The 18,143-nt window shown below is 35.8% G+C and overlaps 1 protein-coding gene across 7 annotated transcripts in view; it reads left to right on the top strand.

Moving 5' to 3' along the window:
- The window catches only part of COL11A1 (collagen type XI alpha 1 chain), a 131,622-nt gene that overhangs the window by 14,243 nt on the left and 99,236 nt on the right, over positions 1-18,143 (top strand). For all 7 annotated transcript variants that reach the window (XM_050306663.1, XM_050306667.1, XM_050306664.1 and 4 more), the window contains exons 2-4: positions 882-1,049; positions 5,549-5,762; positions 8,199-8,361. In XM_050306663.1, the coding sequence (XP_050162620.1) occupies positions 882-1,049; positions 5,549-5,762; positions 8,199-8,361 (545 nt within the window). The remainder of the gene's footprint in view (positions 1-881; positions 1,050-5,548; positions 5,763-8,198; positions 8,362-18,143) is intronic.

Genomic DNA, 18,143 nt, shown 5'->3' with positions numbered 1-18,143 from the left:
TTCCTAAGAGAAAAGATATGTAATTTGCAAACTATTTTCTCTCACTGCCTCTGTTGAAGTGCTTGTCCATCCAGTACCTTGTGCTTTTATCATGGACAACTTTTATAGCTTTAGGCTTTGTTGTTGACTTTCTATACATATTTATATACATATATATGCTTTCTTGTTTGTTTTAATTTGCATCAATATCAGTGCACTAACAGCTCTGGATTTCAACCTTAAATTGCTGAGCACAAATGGAATTTTATTGTACTTGGTCTCTAAAGTACAAACCACATCCATTCTCATTTTAACTTGGAAATAATGGAATACTGTGATTCAGTCCATTCAGTCCTTACAGGCAGAGCAGGTACATTTTTGTTCCTCTAACTGAATGAGGAATTAGTTTAGCTGCTTCCTTATCACTTTGTGTCTGACAAAGAAGTTATATGTTATCAGATTATACTTTAATGTTAGCAACAGACGATTTTCTGGTAGCAGATAATTGGCACTTGAATGTTTCTGTAACTTTTGTGCAAACTTTGAAAATCAGTTCCACTTCTTAAAAATCACATATTAAAAGTCTGCATTGTAAGTTTCAACCACCAAGATTCTCTGCGTTTGCAAAATGGTGATTTTCAGTGTGTTATCAAGTAGTTAGAAAATATAATCATAAAAATTATGTTGGATGGGATGAACGCCTACATATTTCGAAATGAATAATCCCATTAAAATATCATTATGGTGTGGGAGTAATGTGCAATAAATCAAAATAGCATGCAGCTACTGCTTGGATTACACACCCTTTTGCAATGAAATTCATATCCTTTTTGGAGGCTGCATACTGTAGAGATGCAAGATGAGTAATTCTTTTTGGTTTGGTTTTTTTTTTCCTTTTTCAGCTGAACCCGTTGATGTGCTAAAAGCATTAGAATTTCACAATTCACCAGAAGGAATATCAAGAACAGCAGGATTTTGCACAAACAGAAGGAATTCAAAAGGATCAGATGTTGCTTACAGAGTTTCAAAAACTGCACAGCTGAGCGCCCCAACAAAGCAGCTGTACCCAGGTAAGATTGTCAGAAAGCTACTGCTTTACTGCCTATGTTTTTATGGTATCTAAAGCACATCATCAGTACCACCTCTGTTATTCCTAGAGTTGGGCCTGCATACGAAGGACAGGACAGGCTTTTTATCCACCGCATAATTAAGTTTTTATTGGCTTCAGTTATAAAGCTCTTCATCAAATTATGTCACTGCCAGAATTGACTTGTAAGTCATATTACCTGTTCTTTCATGATGCTATCTGGTGGAAACCTTGTGTGGTGGCTTTGGCAAGTTTCCCCTGTTTTGGTAGTCTATTCAAAAGTAGTAGCACTTCCTGGAGCACTTCTGCAGTGATAGGAGTGAGTTGTCATTGGCCATTGCAAAATCATTCCCAGAAGTATCATCCTCTAAGAGTTACTTCAGAGTATCTGGGTATTTGGGGGACTAAACAAGGCTACTTGCAGGTAACTGATAATCTGATTCCATCTTCTCTCAAATTTCTCTAAAATGAAACAGTCAAATTTTGGGAAAGATTCTTTGGATGTTGCAGAGAGACTTTTATTTCATTGTTTTGCTGTCACTTGTCATTTGACTCAAACTGTTGATGGAATTGATATTAAGAATATTAAAACCCAAAATCATGGAACATTTGAATTTTCTGTTTTAACACATCATGCAGAGTTTGAACAAGTCTGTCTATAAACATACAGATTAGATGTGGCAAAGAAAAATACTTCCTTTTTGGTCTTTCAAAGTAGAAATCACATAGATTGATTTATTGGCTTCAGTTATAAAGCTCTTCATCAAATTATGTCACTGCCAGAATTGACTTGTAAGTCAATCACATTACGAGGCAATGGGCAGAAACTGAGGCACAGCTAGTTCCATCTGAATATGAGGAAGAACTTCTGCTCTGTGCCAGTAACTGCACTGGCCCAGAGAGGTTGTGGAGTCTCCTTCACTGGAGATTTTCCAGAACCACCTGAATGCAGTCCTGTGTCACGTGCTGTAGGATAGCCCTGCCTGAGCAGGGAGGTTGGACCAGATCACCCACTGTGGTCGCTTCCAACCTTACCCATTCTTGGTTTCTGTGATTATGTATTGGAAAACTGCACAAGCTGCACAGTGTAGTAAGCTGGCACCTTTATAGTCTGGGTTTTATAATGTGTGTAATTGAAACAAAGTGGTACAACAAAAACCTTAAAATGAGTATTCAAATACAATTGAACAGAAGATTAAACTGACTTGGAATCACTGTTGGTTTTTTTAAAAGTTTAGAACAGTGCAAACACCTTCTGCTAAATCAAAGCCTGAGAATCTGGAGCTGGAATTCTGAGAGCTTGGGCTGATTTGCACTTATTCATGAATCAAGTTGTAGTATAAAGAGGAAATCTGGCAGCTGCAGTTATAACTGTTCTTGTGATTCTTGAATGCCAGAATGTGTTGGCTGACATCTAAATTTCTATAGCCTTTGACTGTTATAATTTAGGTATTCTTCTTATTCATGCTTTTAGTTTCTGCTTTACAACTGGAATGAGTTTTCTTGATTTCACCTATTTGTATTCTGAGTGTAGCAGACAAAAAAAAGTATTGCTCACCACGAAACTTTGCTTAATACAGAAAAATGTCCTGCTATCCTTTACATTGGTAAAAAAAATTGAAACAATTTTTGGGAGGTGATTATGATAATTACTTCCTTTTGAATATTGTGGAATAAGCATCCTTTCTCCTGACCACAAGAAATCTTCATTTTTCAGAATATTCTTAAAGGTGTTTTAGTGATCATGTCCCTTTTTTTTAGTGCTCTGTAGCAGTGGAAAGACTATAAAAGATATCCAAGATAAGATCAAATGGTGAAATATCATTTTAGCTTAACAATACAAGTCGTAATGCATCCCATCCTTACTTTCATCTGACCCCTGTAACTCATCAGGAATTAAAATATATCCAGCAATATATCCATCTTTTAAAAATATGAATTTAACAATAGTTACCAACTTTCCCAAATATAATAAACTTTTGCTTGCTAGAGGGCATTATATAATTGTAAGGATAACTGTTGGATTTAGTTGTACTGTTTGTTTACATGCTCTTAGTTATCATTTACAAAAGCATATTGGAATGACAACCCAGATATATACAAAGATTTTTCTAGATGGTTTCCCTCCAATTGTTACTTTTAGTTATTGCTCAAATAGAACTATCCCAATAAACAAGAAATTTAAAAGTACTTGAGAAGACTTGGATAACTTTCTGTCCATGAACTGTATCTACATGGGAATACATTCAATGTTACATGTTAAAAATGTCATTTATTTTTTGACTTTTTCAATCAGAACTGCAAAGGAAATTGGCTTATAATTACACAAAGTAGATTCAACATTTGGGAATATTGTGTCATAGCAGTGATGACAGAAACTGCTGAACTGAGGAATGACTCATTTTCAGTCACCTTTCTTAGAAATTTGCTTTCAATAGGATTTTATCTGTTTGAAGAGCACGTGCCCAGACAAGTTGAATTAGTATCACCTGCCTTAAGCATTTTCAGCGTATCTTTCAGATTAACAATGAGATAGGGCAAGTGTTCAGTGCTTCTTGAATAGTTTCTTTGGCCTTTGTTTACACTGTCTTCTCTTTTCCACTTTTTTGTCACCTGTTTGCTCTGACATTAGAAGGTATAACATACAGTTTAATTTACTCTGCCTTACCTTGTCATGAGAAACTTTTACCACCATTTACTCACCAGAGTAAATGAAATGTTCCCTATTTATTGAGCTTTGATCCCTTCAAAATAAGATGTCAAAATGACGTATAAACATAGTCTATGTTACTAGAGTTTTTTGAAAACCTTCTTTAAAAAAGTTAAAAAATGGTAGGAAGCACATAAACTGTCATTGCAGCAGACAATATAAGAAGTGTAAGTTTTCTGTTTTAGAAGAGTAATATGTCATTTAAAGAGCAAGGAAAGCTCTATGCATTTTGTTTTCATATTGTAATTAAAGAAGTAGAAATTTGTCTTCACAGAAGACTCTAGAATCCTTAAAGAATTTTCCCACAGTCTTGGAAAAAATCTTGCATTTTCTCCATTGGAAGAAGAAATTCCTAAATCAGAGTTTGATGAAGTTTTATATACTTTTATTCATTACAAAAATGCAGCATATTATTTTATTAGAACTTATTCTATTATTATATTAAAATTTTTAAGAACATTTTATCCACTCATGCATACAAATTTACATTGCCAATGTTATCATTAGATTCTTATCTATTTCTTGTATGTCAAATTGCAGCTGAAGCCACATGGATCCAGATCCAATATTCTTAATTTTAGAATCTGTCATACACTTTGTTTGTTATTAAGCCTAATAGAGTTTCACATCAAGTGAAATGCAGCTTTACCACAAGTTTCAATGGGAGCAGTATTTCAGTACTTCCTTTATAAACAACCTATATCCATTTTTAATTTTGTTTATTTTTAGTTGTATAGGTGGGAACAATATTTGATGTACCATCTCTATTTTGAAGAAAAAGCATCAGGGAATAAATGAAAATTAATGTTATTTGGTTTTGCCTAAATCTCCCATTAAATAAAACTAGTTAGATATTTTTTCAGTGTTACACACTATATAATTCTAAAAAGACTCAAATATAGGTTGTGAGAGAGAAACTGAAATAAATGCTTGTCAAGGGCTGTTTAAGTGCCTTGGAGTTTATTTGCTATAGGAGAGATGCTTATTATGTTGAGTGAAATTGCAGTGCACACTTTTAAATTAGAAGATTGCTAAACAGAAGATGAATAGAAAAAAACAATGAATGTGAAACTATCATGGTTCATTCATATATTATATTATTACATGATTTCACAATAGATTTAGAGCACCTTTCCTACAAGGGAGAGAGACCTGGCATTGTTCAGCCTGGAGAAGAGAAGGCTTTGGGGAGACCTCACTGTGGCTTTCCAGTACTTAAAGGGGGCTTACAAAAGAGAGTGAGAGGGGCTGTTTACACAGACAGGTAGTGACAGGACAGGCAGAATCGGTTTTAAAGAGGAGAGAGTAGGATTAGATGTTAGGAAGAAATTCCTTACTCAGAGGGTGCTGAGGCACTGAAACAGGTTGCCCAGGGAATTTGTGGATGCCCCATCCCTGAAAGCGTTGAAGGCAGGTTGGATGGGGCCCTGAGCAACCTGGTCTACTACGTGACATCCCTGCCCATGGTGAGGGGTGGCACCAGATGAGTTTTAAGGTCCCTTACAAACCAAACCATTCTATGATTTTATGGTTTACAAGTTGTGTGTTTAAGAACCATTAAGGTATATCTTTCAGGAATCAAAGTGAGACCAGAAAGAAAAAAAAGATAGAAAATCTTCCTAATATGATTTTTTATGTACTTGCTTTTGAGAATTAGAAAATCCCAGTAGTTCGTGTGGTAGATCCTCTGTGCTTATGGAAAAAATGTAAACTTTTCAAGAATAGTTTCATCTTTCCTGGATTTATAGCTGTATGTATAACTTTGTTTACAGGTGGAGATTTTCCAGAAGATTTTTCAATATTAATGACAGTAAAACCTAAAAAGGGTATCCAGTCTTTCCTTCTGTCTATCTACAATGAGCAAGGCATTCAGCAAGTAGGTGTTGAAGTTGGTAGATCCCCTGTATTCCTGTTTGAAGACCAAAATGGAAAACCTGCCCCAGAAGACTATCCTCTTTTCAGAACAGTCAACATCGCTGATGGCAAGTAAGTGTAAAATTTTAAAATGAGAAACAGTGCAACAGACCACTGTGTAGGTGATTATGGTATTTACAGATGTTTTCTTAAATATTTAAATGAATTAGGAACATGGTTTCTTGCTAGTTTGACTACTGTGGTACAAAATCAGAGAACCTTTGCAGCAGAATACAGTTCCAGCTTCAAATGGTGCACATAGCTACAAATAAAACAAACTACCTTTCTTAATTGCCATTTCTATAAATGAAGAGTGAGGAGATAGTCATAAAAATTAAACCCACCAAATCTAAACCTATGAAGATTCTTCCTGTACAATATAGAAAGAAACTCTGTTTTCAAAAAATCTCAAGGAATAGTCTCACTGGAAGAATTGTCTGGTCCATTTGAAGGTGGTAGGCAGAGTGAAGGCAAGTTGACAAGATAGCACAGAATTTCTCCTACCACAAGCCAAAACAGCAGATCAATAAGATGGTTTGAGATATCCATGTGTAATGAAATCAGGGAAGAAAAAGCTGGACAATTAATCTGAAGTGCTGCAAAGACTTACGTTGCACCCCCAGGAAAGGAATTAATCTCAAACACCTGTTGCATTATGAAGGTAGTTGTTAATTTTTGATAGCATTGTAGGTGAGTAATCATCCTCTGGGAATGTCATTCCAGTGCTTGTAAAATTACATTCATTCTTTCAAAAACTCTTTATTTACTGTGCTGCAGTCCAGGGAGAGCAGTCAGTCTTCAAAGATACAAAGAAATAAATATTACTAAAGTAAAAGAAAACAAATCAGTAAGGAAGGGCCAAAACTGAACTGTAATGAAATACACATATAAAGCAATAAAGGAGGAAAAAAAAAAAAAGAGAAAAATTAATTGTCTTCTTAGCCTTCTATTACCAGATAATTGATTTACACCGCAAGACCTAAACTTGATGCATTTCCCTAACAAGGAGTGTTGAAAAAAAGCAGCAAACCTTTTTTAAATTAACTTTTGCTAAATAACAAAGATTTTACATAGATTTCAGAATTTCCCCCAAAATGCTGAGAAACTGACAAAAACTTAGAAATAAAAATGACCTTGGTTTGGTACAATTTCCTGCAGTGAGATTATACAACTTCTAAATCAACTGGAGTAAATCCTGTCCACAGTGAGCCACGATTTCATGCTTTCAGCTTCTACATACTTTCAAAAGATAGGCTGAAAACTTTCTTCTGACTCAGCTATTTTATGAAGGATCTAGGACAACAATCTTCATCTCAAAATGAGATATATTTAAAAAGTGTAAACAGGGTAATGTGCCTGAGGATGCATGGCCAGTTTGCTTTTATAATGATGATGTTTAACCGCGTTCCAGAGAAAACATGGAATCACAGTTCTGGCTCAGTGATACTGTTTAGCAGTCAGATTCCATTAGCTTCAAGATGTTCCTTTTGATATACAGAAGCTCTTTGTAACGATCTAAGCTGTCTTTCTGATTTAGGCAGCCTTAATGCCAAAAAAGCCAACTAAAATAATTTGATTCCAGCCTTCCTCCTACTAGTCACTAACATGACATACTTTGACACTTTTTGCCTTGATCTCTCAGAAATTCTTTAACACTTTGCTCCATCCTAGATTGCAGAGTGGTCTACTCTTGCTCTTGGACCTTTGAGTTGAGAGAGGCTCACTAAATTCAAGTGATCTGTCATGATTTTTAATAAAGTATTTTAAAGAACATAGTAGAGTTGGGCAAATCATATAAAACTTTATTCTGAAATGCCTTTAAAATAAATACAGACACTTGTCAGTGTTCTGAATCACTTCATTAACTTTTTGGTGAATATTATGTAGGCAAGTCTATTGCAGGAATGGTGGCATTTGTAAGTATATGTATCTGGAAAAGCATCTATGTTGGAATTGCTGTACATATTTGAAAAATCTCTAGAGCTATGGGATACATTCAAAGAAGCAAAGGAACATGGTAAAATTTTTGTGGTTGATTATACAGAATAAATTTAAATAATAAATAATAAGCTGCTGGGTTAATTATATTTGCGGGAGTAATTCCTAAAATAATTTGGAAAATCAAACACATGAGTTAAAAACCAAAATCTGCTGTCAGATCAATCAATTTATAAAATGTAAACAGTGCACTCGCTTATAAATTTACTTTGCTGATGTTCTTTGGGTAAAGCTGCAGAGAAGGTCAGCTTGAACTTAATCTTACATGGGATATTCACAGTGACCTGTGGATCAGATCTGGGTGTGTTGAGGGACAGAAGTTATATCGGAAATAGTTAAAACTTTGTGCACATTTGTGCACATATGAAAAAAGGAAGTAAATGGAGACACTGGAAATTTTATCTGTGAATTCACTGGTGTACCATCTGCTATAAACTGACTTGATAAGAACACAATGACCTAGTTTTAAAAACATAAATTACAGTAGAATTGTATTGGTTTTTTTAACAGGTGGCATCGGGTAGCTATTAGTGTGGAGAAAAAGAGTGTTACAATGATTGTTGACTGTAACAAAAAAACTACAAAACCACTGGACAGAAGTGACAAAACAGTTGTGGACACCAATGGCATCACTGTCTTTGGAACCAGGATTCTGGATGAAGAAGTTTTTGAGGTACAAATCAATAATGAACAAATGGTATTGAGTGATTTTGTGTTGAGTGAAGTGCTTAATACAAACCAGAACAATTCTTAAGGTGAAAAGCTGATATAATATAGAAAGTTTGATTTATAGAACCTGTTAGGATAGGCTGAAATGAAAGAGAAGTAAAACAGGGAAGTGTATTGTTGGAAGATTTGATGCATTTTTCTGTCCTTTAGGTTATGTTGTATCTGGAAGGGACTTGCTTTTTTTGTCTTTCTGCCTAATGTTGAGATACCTGAGGTGTTTAGGAGAATCAGTCAGGGAAAGTTGTGTAGTATCATACTGAATCATTTTCTTTCTGTCTTTCTTAAACATTTGCAGGTATTTGTGCACGCTAAGAGTATTTGAGAGCAGGGCAGAAGGACCTGGAAAGTTTTCTGTGTAATATGAATCTGTTATAGTGTTTACCCCACTTATTACTCTTTCCAGTAAATGGAACATACTTTGGCAATAAGGACATATATGTTTCCATCATTTAGTGGCCAAGAAGTACATATAGGAAGGATAAAATGCCTCTAAGGAAGTATGTGACTGCCAATCATGAGGCCTTTCTAGGTAGAATCCTTACGTCAACAATTATTTTTACAGGCTAATAATGAAGCTTCACTAGATCTACACTATTGAGTTTCTTTTACAATATTGTTATAAAACTATAAGATTTAAATTAAAATATTTAAATTAAAACTGAAAAATAAGAAAATCAGTAGTTAACTTTCTCCATATACAGAACATCTGTGCTCTGTTAATGCCCACTGCTGTAATCCTAGCTTTGAGCAGAACTTGTGCTGGAGAAGCTACATGGGTATCAAGAAGGGAAATATGAATTTTGAGTGTAACATTGTGCCACTGATGCACCATGAGCTTTTTGAATATGGAAATTTCTGTGATGATTCAATGGATCAACCAGTATGATGTGTTTGGTATTTGCAGCCTCATTTACCTGCAGTCCCCAATACGGTTTGCACATCTGAGGGACATTATTTTCCATCTGAAGGTTAATTCCACAGATGCCTCATCTGGGGCGTGACAAGGATTTTTGGTCTCCTCATGGCTAAATTACTTTCTATGTTCATTTATATTTTTTCCTTAGGTCAGAAACCAAGTCCCACAATATGTGTGTTTGGCAATAAATTGCCAAAATGTGTGCAATGTGCATATGCAGTAGTAAAAATAATTCAGAAAAAAATAAAATTAGCTAAACTGATTTTTTAAAGTGTTTTACATGTGATTTTTAGATTATAACAGAAGCTAAGGCAACAGGCCCTGGCTTGTTCTTGCAAAGTTTGTAACCATTTAAAAAGTTTTCAAGGAGGGAAGCGCACAATAACTAAGCGTTGATGTTTGGTTTCTTTTACTCAGTGCAATTGCTAAATAAAAACATCTGTCTTAAGTTTCAGAGGTGCTGAAATGATTGTACATAGCTGTTTGAAAATAAATTTTGGTGATATGTGAATATAACTTTATCAGAATATGCTAGAATGAGTTAAAATTACTATTCTCTGAGGGGTTTTGTCACATGTGGAAGGATGAAAAAGGAAGGTAGTGGTAGTGATCCTCTGCCAAAATGTTTTGCTGAAATCTTCTACACTGCCATTACAAGTTAGTGCTTCAATTCCAGATGAGACCCACTAAGAAGAAAGGTATCCTTGGGCTCACAGAAGAAATTTGGCAGCTATCTGTAGTCAGTTTAGAGGCTGAATCTTAACATTCAGTACTGAGAACAGCAGCATTTCAATCTTTTTTAACATCACTGTACATTTCTGAATTTCTTCAGTGATTAGTTTTTCTTACTCAACTGAGTACAGTTCTTTCTTCTTGCTTTATTCAGAGAAATCTGTTATCATCTTGCAAGGCTGTTCTTGTAATTTCTGGGAGTTTATATTTAGTCTGAAGTCTTACTTAAATTAGAGGCTTCCAGTCTTTCTTTTGGGATAGGTTTCTGCTTTCTCTTTTACTGTACAGCCACCATGGATTCATTTATACCAATGTTCAGTTATCTGAATCTTTAGATAAAAATGTGCTTGTTGGAATTAGAATGTACCTCAAAGTTTAAACCAAGTGCTGTGCTATATCCATTTTTAATGAATAACAGAATCATAGAATATCCTGAGTTGGAAGGGACTCACAAGGATCATCTAGTCCAGCTCCTGACCCTGCACAGGACAGCCCCAAGAATCACACTGTGTGTCTGAGAGCATTGCCCAAATGCCTCTTGAGCTCTGCCAGGTTTGGTGCTGTGACCACTTCTTTGGGGAGCCTGTTCCAGCACCCAATCACCCTCTGGGGGAAGAACCTTTTCCTAATATCCAGTCTAAACCTCCCCTGACAAAACTTCAGGCCATTCCCTTGGGTCTTGTCACTGGTCACCACAGAGAAGAGATTGGTACCTGCCCCTTTATTTCCCCTTGTGAGAAAGATGTAGACTGCAAGGAGGTCTCCCATCAGTCTCCTCTTCCCTAGGCTTCTCTGAGCCAAGTGACCTCTGTCCTTCAAAGTCTGGCCAAGCAAAACATAATCTAGTTCGTTTTTAGTTTGTCTGCTGTTTTTCTACTCTCTGCACAGCATTCTTTTTGTTTTCATTAATAAGACTTTATCCATCCCTTAGTTACTGCTGCTACTATTTCTAAAGTTTTGTGCTGTTTCCTGAAACCTGCCTCCTGCCTGCCAGTCTTCTGGTTATGTCTTGAATATTCTATTTTTCTCATTCATGGTAGCACAGAGTGACATTTGGTGATTCCATGGGTCTTCTTGTTAGTATTTCTGTGTTATGAATCCTGCTGTATCTTGGGACCACAATAGGCACTGAAGAAACACATAACACAATGTGTCTTATTCTGTGTGCAGGAAATTCCAGAAATTAAGTTATTTAGCCATGACATTAGATTTAACTGTTTAAGACTTAACACAGTATACAGTAGACTTTTCATATGTCATATGTTATCTAAAAAGAAATACCTGTTGGAATTCACAGCTCTGAGTGTCAGAAGCACTAATATTGTATCCATGAATCATAAAGGCTGTTTTATCTTGGGTAATAATGATTTGATCCCAGGAGCAGTGGAGCACTCTTCAGACTCTTCAAACTGAATGGAAATTTAAAATGTGGAAATAATGAACCTGTAGATAAATGTAATGAAATCTTGGGCTTCAAAAACCTACTAGTTGAATATGACAGTCTTTCTTTTTGGTCTTGAACCAATTTATGCAGCATAACACAACTGCAAAAAAAACAATTGCACCTCTAAGGCAATTCATCCCACTGAAAGCAGAGTTCAGCCCTGTCAGAACCAGTGCTGTGAACAATTAAATACATCATATGTTCCTGTTCCCTTAGAGAGTGCACCCAAACCTCTATGAATTCTTCAGTACACACATGAGTGTACTCTTTGTACAGTACAACAGATATTATTACATGACATTCTGACCTCCTGACAACCCAGTTGTATGTTTTTAAGAAAGAATTGCTTCTTCAGTCATATTGCACACACACACAATACTCTTTGGTAAGTTTACCTACTGCACTAAAGCAAAGATGCATATTTTTAGTAGTGGTGTCAGAAAAATCTTCTACTTTAACTTTAAAAGCAAGAAAAATTTTACCTGAAGTATTTTCCAAATCTGAGGGTGGGTGGGAGTGTGTGTTTTATATGAGAAAATTCCAGTTTGGAGTTGTCTGCTGCTCATTCCTGAATATAAGTGCTAATCTGAGATTTTAGGACATGGTGCTCAGTTATTATGGACATCAATGTGATGTTAAAAACAAGATACTGAATTCAAGCCAGCATTAAGCACCAGGTGCATATAAATGCTTGAGAAGCAACTTATGAACTGTGATTGTGTCTTAGAATAATAAAATTATGCTGTCTAGAAACTGTATTATTGTTAACTGCCAAATTATGAGATCTTCATTTACACTGCTAAGCCCTTGCTCACTGAAGTGGATCTTTTGATATCAGTGGGACTAATTCGTAAATGCTTGTTTATGAAAGGCTGTCACAACATTTCTCAAGCTTTTACAAGTGTCTTTTGAAATGAATGTCTTCTGTGTTTTCAAATACATAGTGTAAGAAAGGCTGGTTTGTAAGTACTTACTGCAAAGAATAAAAATTCCTAAGTAGCATAGAAAAAAAAAAAAGTGAGATTGTGGTACGTGGCACCCAGTAAAAGAATTTTGAATTGTATCCATTGAAAAATGTTTGTAGCTTAAATGTTTGATAAATAATGGGGGTCTTTTTATTCTTTGCCAGCATTAAGGATTTGTCACTCCTCATTTAGTACTGTTGGTGTGAACAACACAACAGTTTTTAATAAGTATTTTATAACAAGTTAATAACTGAGTCTTTATGCAGATATTTTCCTATAGACTTCTTTCTTCTTCAGAACTCCACATGTCATATCAATGCAATAATTTTTAGGCATTGTGCTGTAAATGAGTATAACAAAACAAAACCTGATGTATAAGACTCTCAATTAAAGCTCAATGAAATCTTTAAAAGCACAGAGTTTAGGAGATTAAATCCTTGCAGTAATGCTTGTTAATAAAGGGTTTAGATTTTGATAGTAGGCATTAATCTGTTTTCATGTAAAAAGCACTCCTACACTCATGTACAGAATAGGATTCCTTCAAACAGCCCGAGCGAGCACTCGAAGATAGACCGATAGTGCCCTGATAGCAAGATGATTTAACCTGCAGATCCCTTCAAGTGAGGAAACATCCCTCACATATCTGTAAGCACGGCAAGTTGAAGAGTGCAAGTGCAGAAAGGCCCTTCATCTGTGTCATGCTCCCTTGAGAAGGTAACTGTAGCAGAATGGGGAGAGCTTTCACTGACCTGTCAAATTTGCTGGGCAGCTTCTGTAGAATAGAGAAAGAAGCCAGCCCAGAGCAAATGCCCCTGAAGGCAGATGGTGTGAGGGAGGTGCCCTCAGTATCCTGTCTTTCATACACTCCTGTTGAGCTGCCCTACCAGCTCATGTAGACACGGCCAAAACAATTCCCATTATACTTCACATTTAGTAATTGCTACTGACCCACTGAATGTTTAGTGTCCCTCAGAATAAAAAGTAATGTTTAACATAAATGGGACAGAAATCAAAAAATGTAATGGGCTCCAGGCAAAACTACTTAGAATCGGCCTTTTAGATCTCAACACCGGAGAAGTGGCCAACTTCCAGCATTGAGAGGTAAAAGGAAAACCAACATAAAAAAAAAAAGAAAAGTAAAGCAAAGCAAACAGTTTTTCCATTTCAGAGGCACCTAATAAAAAAATCATGTTTGTTTACAAAAGTTTTCTATTTGGCTTGGGTGTTTTGCTTTTTTATCTCAAAAAATGGTGATTTGGTGTTTATTAATTTTTTATAGTATTTCCAAGCTTATGCTCAAGGAACAAAAGTAAATAATTCCAGTTTCCATTCCTTATTTTTAAAAGCAGGAGTGGGAGAGAAAAAGAAAGAAAAGTTCTGGTAATTCATCAGAATTCAAGTTCATTTTCAAGGAATGTTCCCAAGAAGCAAAAGAATGGTCATTTAACTAAACTTTTGTAATTACATTAAATTCAATTGCATTTAAAATTAACAGCCTGGGCTCAAAAAATGCTTTGTGTTGCATCAGCTCTAACAAATTTAACAGATAGGATTTAATATCACCTCATTTATTATTGTGTGTAACACATTTCAGTTTTAAACACAGCTGTAAATGTGGTTTCAAAGATACATGAAAATGTAAGAGGTTTGCAGATCTTTTATCAAGCCAGTGAAATGTCCTTGGTCACACGTGTGTGTGTGTGTGTGTGTGTGCTATGTACATTTGCTGTTATATAGGCATTGTAATAAAATCTGATATCTCAGACAAGAATCACAGGGAGCTTTGGTCTGGTTTGAAGGTTAAAAATTATAATTGATACATCAAACTATTTCTTAATCAATCTGAATTTATCCTCCTTTAAGCATTGTATTTCAAAAAAATCAAGAAGACATTGATTTCTGTGGAAGCTTTGACCTGTACAGAATTCCACTCTCACAACTTATTGCTTTTACAGTGCTTCAGTCTGGCAGGCTCTAAGTATCTTTTCTAGCTATATTATGCAATGGGCCCTGGTTATGGAATATTATATTAAAGGCCCTTGGAATTCCTCAATCCCTCCAATCTTTACAGGAAGGTTAAATGAATTCTGCAGCAGTTTTTTCTAAGTTCTATAGTAATAATATCTATGCTGTCTAGATTTTAGTTCTTTGGAGTCCCTAGCTGTACTGTCACATAACTCATTAGAGAAAGCTGGCACATATACACAGGTTAGGATTTCTTCTCATTTACTGAAAAATTCACTTTGTACTTCTTGGGCTTTAGCCTTAGCATGAAAATGAAAGATATTGATTTTGTTCTCTGGAGTTGATACAGTGCCTAGCACTGCTTTTGTTTTGCTTTTATTACCATTTACTTAGACATCTTTAGAATCTAATTATCTTTATGAGCCTATAAGTATTCACTTTATCCAGAGCATGAATGAGAAGGATCGTATTTTGCTAACACTAACCCTCCCACTCTAGTTGTGGGAAGTCTTTTTGAACCTCTAATATAAATTAGACATTTAAGTAATTGCTGCTTTTTTTTTTTTTCCCCCCCAAACTGGAAAAAGAGCAAGAGGCTTTCTCCTAATGAAATCATTTTCCAAAATCTCATTATTTTACTGTAAGAAACTACAACTTGGGTTCTCAGTTCTGGTCCAGTCACATTGTTAAGTATCATCTTAGTTGTTCAACTGTCAAGATCTTAAAAATCTTGTTCTTAGAAATTATTTTTTTTAATGTCTTGAATGACTTGAAGTTTGTTTCTACGGAGAAATCCTGCAGAACTTCTCAAATAACACCTGCTATTCTCTGGACAAAGATCACTGTCACCTGGCAGGGTTATTGTTTCATTAAGATTCTTGTAAAAGAGATATCCCCAAAATCTGTTTGAGTTTCTTGTGGAACTAGACAATAAAATTTTACATATTGGAAGCAAATGTTAATTTCAGCACTGATTCATTCATACAGTTCTCTTACAACCTTGTAAGAATTCATACTTTTGCCTTTTTTAAGAATGTGGCAGGTGATAATAGAGATGTCTTTTCTTGATGATAGAAACTTTTAGGAAATAAATAGACTATAAATGGACTAATACCATTGTACTTCTCTAATGTACCATATTTAGAAAGCATTAGTAAGATAGTTAGAAGGAAAAGGGAATGTTTCAAGAAGACAGATACTAAGACATTTTATAAAGTCAGTTAAGGTAATAAGCAGCCATTAGCATTTATTGCTATAATGATAAAATAATTTATTCCTTACTACTCAGGCCCTCAATGATTTTACATCATTGAGAAAATGTGACACCAGATTTTCTCTGAAAAAAGAACTTGTTAGTTTACTGCTTTCCTGCTAATTGGGTTTCAATTTCCTTTTTTTTTTCTTATTCAACACTGCATTTTTTCAGTGTTGCAAACTGTTTTCATATCAAGTTTCCAGTGCAGATGTCCCACCTTGTGCATCACTGCATTGTGTTTTTCAGCAAATCCTGGAAATGTACATGCACATGGACTTCTTATTCCAGAATGTCACTGTGGAGGGTCTGTGAGCTTCACTGAGGAATTTTCAATGCGTGAATTCACCACACACTTCTCACTTTTAGCTGTGCAGTTCCTTGTTGTAGAACAGTTAATGTGAGTGAATGTTTGTGCAGTTGTTCCACTCAGCAGGTTTTTTACTGATTTGAGCATATTCTCCCTGTAGCTCTTTAGCCTCATTCTCTGCCTTTGCTGTTGCATGCAACAAAGAAGTGAATGTTTCCTCAGATCTAAATAATTCCTTTTAATAGTCTCAGGCAGATTTTTTCATATAACCATGAGGCTAATTCAAAAGTCTCTGATTTTAATTATGAACACATCCCCAAAATAGAGAGGAACGAAAATGTTCATAGCTTTTAACCAATTTTATTCCATATTGTGATTAATCACTCAACTATGCATTGACTTTGTGAGTTATGTGTTGGCTTTGACCACTTAATGCCTATTTCAATACAGAATTTAGAATCCATCTTCTATAATAGGCTAGAAATCATCTGTCAACTTTGTGAAATTACCTGAGCAGTCTTTGCCAACAGATACAGTCATGACAATTTCATAGAGAAGGAAAAAGAACCAATCTATATAGGCAGTTGCCCTTCATACTTTTTTTTCTCTATGCCCTTTGGAGAATACTTCATGGATGCTTTGTCCATCTTAAACTGTTCTTCTGTCTCCTTCCTTTGCTCTCCCTCTCTTGCTGTCATCATTCTACTCCTGTAGGCACATATGCATATGTTTAGATACCTTAGTTTTGTTTTACAGAGCAACTATTGGAATTCTTAATAACTCATGACTCTATTTATCCATAATTTACTTAAAGTTCTCAGAACTTTTGCAGGTAGATCATTAAATGCCTAATTTATTACTCCAGGTCATGAAATATGACCAGATAATTTGTAGTTTATTTGTAAAAAACATTAAAAAATTCTGTTTTAGTCTCATGAAGTCAAGCAGTTAAAACCAAAGAATGTTTGGGAAGACTTGAAGTCATTATATGAAAAATTTTCAGAGGGAAAGAGTGTAGATTTGTCCAACAACTACCTTAGAATGATAACTAAATCACAATAATGAAATCTGCAATAATCAGTGTGGAATTTCATGTGCTGAGATGATTGACCTGATCTGAAAGGAAAGCTCCTCTCTGACTAATGAAAGAGGACTGCCAATACTTCACAGAACAAAAAACTCAAAGGCGCCATTTAATTAAGAAAGACAGAAAAATAAAAACAAAAAAAAATAGAAAAAGAAAATTATTATTTTACTGTAAATATTTTTATAGCAGAGGTTGAAGGAAAAAGAGGGAAATTAACAATTAAAATCAGTTGGTTCCTCAGTAAACTTCTTGCACATGAATAGCCAGTAGCAATTTATGTATTCTGTGCAAGACTTCTGAGGGCCTCCCTCTATGTGGACCCATGACAGGCAGACAGGCGGGGCTGGGAAGTTCAGTCAATGGATCGGGAACAGCTTTAACCAATTTAGGGACATCTAAGCCAAGTGGTAACAGCATACTGAGTGCTTCTTGCAAACACACAGTCCAGCAAAGCTCAGTGCCAAAATTCCATGGCATTCAGGATCAGCACAAAGCAAGCTCCAGAGCGCTGGCTGCGTTCCCTGACCCGGGTTCTCTCGGGCTGTCACCCTGCCCAGCCGTGGCAGGAGCCGGGTGGGCGCTGCTCGCACTGGTTGGCACACTGTGGACGTGATGATCTGATGGGCATCGCAGAGAGCCGGGGATGTTCCAGGGCAGAGAGCAAGACAATGGCTTGAACTCAGAGTGAGGACAGAGGTTCTACACATCCACCTCTAATGGCTGCTCAAAAAGAGTTACCTCTTTTGTCTTTCACTTGCTAATTCTCTCTAATTTTTCCCTCTATTTCACTCCATTTTAATTTGCCTGGTGAAAGAGGAAGGGTGGCCACTTTGGAAACACTTTGTTGGAGATGGGGGAAGCGTAGCCCGGGCTGACAATGACTGTACAAAACCTCTCAAAGCACTTGAGGGACTCATATAAAAAAAACAAAGGGGGAATTTCTCTGTATGTATAGCAGGTTTTGTAAGAAGATATTCAAATCAGCAAGTGTTAGTGAGCTAAGGAAAATAAAAGAGACAGTCCAGAAGTGCTGTCAGGGAAACAAACTGCTGCAT

Source organism: Myiozetetes cayanensis, unplaced genomic scaffold (genome assembly GCF_022539395.1).
Source record: "Myiozetetes cayanensis isolate MyiCay16 unplaced genomic scaffold, myiCay2020 scf12, whole genome shotgun sequence".
Taxonomy (NCBI): Eukaryota; Metazoa; Chordata; class Aves; order Passeriformes; family Tyrannidae; genus Myiozetetes; species Myiozetetes cayanensis.
The sequence above is the reverse complement of the archived record's forward strand: the minus strand, read 5'-3'. Positions and strand labels throughout refer to the sequence as shown.